At 40.4% G+C, this 3,165-nt stretch overlaps 1 protein-coding gene across 1 annotated transcript; it reads left to right on the top strand.

Moving 5' to 3' along the window:
• Positions 1–1,828: 1,828 nt before the first annotated feature.
• On the top strand, positions 1,829–2,593 carry LOC104947948 (histone H4). Its single transcript, XM_010774074.1, has one exon. The coding sequence runs from the start codon at positions 1,837–1,839 to the stop codon at positions 2,146–2,148; it is 312 nt and encodes a 103-aa protein (XP_010772376.1). The 5' UTR covers positions 1,829–1,836; the 3' UTR covers positions 2,149–2,593.
• The last annotated feature ends 572 nt before the right edge of the window (positions 2,594–3,165 follow it).

Below are 3,165 nucleotides of genomic sequence, written 5' to 3'. Positions count from 1 at the left end.
AACACATTAATGCATCAATAATTATGATAAAATCATTAAAAAAACTAAATACATGGTGTTTTGTTTCTGCATAGTGAGTCATTTTACTTTTGGTACTTAGGTACTTGAATGCAGGACTTTGACTTGAGTTTTTTTTTAGACTGTGTTATTGCTATTCTTACTTAAGTCAATAATCTGAGTAATTATTCCACCTCTGCACAGTGGTCAGTCATGTAACTTGAACATGTCATATAATAATAAGGATTTCAAACACTGGTTTAATTTCCACAGAAGGTTTCTCATTCTTTTAACCCTCCTATTGTCTTCGTTTTCCCCCCCTTACTTTGGTGTTCGCGTTCAAATTTGACCGATGACCTGTTTTAACTGCTATTACATTAACACAAAAACCATTAATCATCACCACATTTCATTTAACATCCTTTCAAACTGTACATATTGTATCAGACTACTGGTATACATGAACAACTGCAGTAAATATACAAAGAACCGACACTGAACATGTATTGTGTGTGCCAGGTGTGATTAAGAGGGGGAAATGTGTCAAATTGTTCTGTGTGTTTGTGTGTGTTTGTGAGGACCAGGTGTGATTCACATAAGGGGGGATTGGGCACATAAGGGGGGGAACACATCTAGAGTGTGTGCGTGCGTGCGTGTGTGTGTGTGTGTGTGTTTTATCTGATCCGGATGGTTACTAATTCCTTTTCTTTATGGCGGTAATGTTTGACCGGGAACACCATGGGTGTTACAAAGTTGACTAAATCATCCAAAATGCAATGAAAGTGGTGATCAGCAATTGCATATATGTTCAAATGTCTACTGTGAAGGATATCATAAAGCCTTAATGCAATTGATATCATAAAGCCTTAATGCAAAAGTTATGATTGATGAAAGTCGTAAATCGGTCAGATTTGACCCGAAGACAACAGGAGGGTTGAAGAAATTCTTCATTAAAAACATTTATTTTATCTGTCCGTTAAAATAGTTGGAGATCCTTTCCCTGCAGCTGTAGATGGTCTCTTAGTCCATGCCCGCCCTCCCTGCTCTGGTGCTTCAGAGAAACGAGTCCATGGTCTGAATGACGTGAGTCCGACAGAGCGTGGGGTCAGGAGGTCAGCGCATCATATTTGACATGTTCGACAGTTTCCGGTTAATTGCAGTATAGCGTTTGTTTAGTCCTGGGTGTCCTATTCTTAAACGTGTGACGACCTCCTCCCCCCTTGGGCTCCTGCTTCATCTGCCACCTACCACGTGTTTATGAATGCTGGAAAGATGTGGACCTGTGTCACTGAGTTCCCAGTGTTCTTGCCAAGTTGTGTGTTTATAATCTTTTACAATAGTTTTAACCTTCGCTATATTTAATAGTGTCTCTTTGTTAATTGGTGGTGGCCAAACAAAAAGTGAAATACAGTCACCTAATGTATCTGAATTTGATGACATTCAGAAATACCACATTTACCAATGAAAATCATAAAGAATATAAAAGATTTTAATTTGCCTTTCTTCACAATCTTTACGTTTTTCTCATAAATACTAAAAATGTTGGTTTATTTAAATATAATTAAGTAATACATTTTGTCATTTACTCGTCCTACCATTATTATACCAATTATTATATTGTGATACATCTTTAATATGTAATAATATAATCTTTTTTAAATAATAATAAGCATAAATGAAAGAAAAGCGGTTAAAAAGGTTTTATAATAATGATGTAAGGGAAGTGATACTGAGTTCTGGCCCCGACCACACTCTCTGTGCTCTATCACGTCCGCAGATAAGATACAAATGCTGTCGCTCGTTGAAAACTTCATTCGTTTCTTGTAGACTTAACCAAAAATGAGTGGACGAGGAAAAGGAGGAAAGGGACTCGGCAAAGGAGGCGCTAAGCGCCACCGCAAAGTGCTCCGTGATAACATCCAGGGCATCACCAAGCCCGCCATCCGCCGTCTGGCTCGCCGCGGCGGAGTGAAGCGTATCTCCGGTCTGATCTACGAGGAGACCCGCGGTGTGCTGAAGGTGTTCCTGGAGAACGTGATCCGTGATGCCGTCACCTACACCGAGCACGCCAAGCGGAAGACGGTGACCGCCATGGATGTGGTGTACGCTCTGAAGAGGCAGGGCCGCACCCTGTACGGCTTCGGGGGATAAGCAGCTGGCAGACCCACCAACCAAAGGCTCTTTTAAGAGCCACCCACATTACATGAAGACTTTCCTTTACTATGTGTCATATAATGAAACAACAATTTATCTAAAACCGGACACTAACCTACAAAGAAGATGAACAGACTTGCTTTTATACATTATTTTATTGCTGATAATCATTCCACCAGTGTTTATGTAGTGGGTGATATGAATGCTGACATGTCAGACCTTGTTTGCTAAGCATATGCTACAGTTCTGTGATGACGATCTTATTTTATCAAGCCAAATACTTTGGCCTACAGATAGCTATATAAAGTGATGCAAATTAGTCGCTTTTCGGCGCCTCCTGCTTTTTCAACGCTGCTTTGGGTGACTTGTGTAATTAGTGGAGAACCGAAGATTTTTCGATTGGGGGGGGTGGGGTCCGTTAGTCCGTCCGACTGACGGTCAACTTCTCACTTCAAAAAAGAAGAAGAAATCTAGATCGCAAAATAATTAAACAAGCGAGTGCCTGTTTTTCCTGGCCAAGGACAGGTTCCTTGAACACAACACGAGCGTAACGCGTCTTCACGTGGTTATGTCTCGTCTGAAAGGAATGTAGACTAGAGTGCTTACGGAGAGCACCGGAACGCTGCTCCAGCTCTTCAAATATTGCAGTACCCATAAAGAGCCGTACACATGCCGCAGTGTTTGCGAGGCTGTGTCTTTAGTTGTAAGCACAGTGGCGATCTGTTATTAGCATCTGGTTAGCTAGCTATGCTAACGAATTTAAAGAGCTTTTCTACAACCAGGTGGAAGAGAGCTCTCTCCTGAGAGGCTCAAATAACCTCAGCTCAGTGAGGTTAAGGCACACCTTGATATGATCATTATAATTATTAATGAGACATTAGAGACTAAATGAAAAACAGGTATAAAATACTATATGACAGTAACAAAAAAGTTGTTAAAAATAAGTGATTTGTAAAATATCCAAAAAGAAAAATCTGCTTCCAGTTCTGTTTCAAATGGGTGTTGAAAGATGTA

Source organism: Notothenia coriiceps, unplaced genomic scaffold, assembly GCF_000735185.1.
Source record: "Notothenia coriiceps isolate Sejong01 unplaced genomic scaffold, NC01 NC01_scaffold00013484, whole genome shotgun sequence".
In the NCBI taxonomy this organism is placed as follows: Eukaryota; Metazoa; Chordata; class Actinopteri; order Perciformes; family Nototheniidae; genus Notothenia; species Notothenia coriiceps.
This window is presented reverse-complemented; position numbering and strand designations above follow the sequence as displayed.

What these genes read in the sequence shown, in the direction of transcription:
- LOC104947948 (XM_010774074.1), top strand. Translation starts at nt 1,837, where the DNA reads ATGAGTGGACGAGGAAAAGGAGGAAAGGGACTCGGCAAAGGAGGCGCT.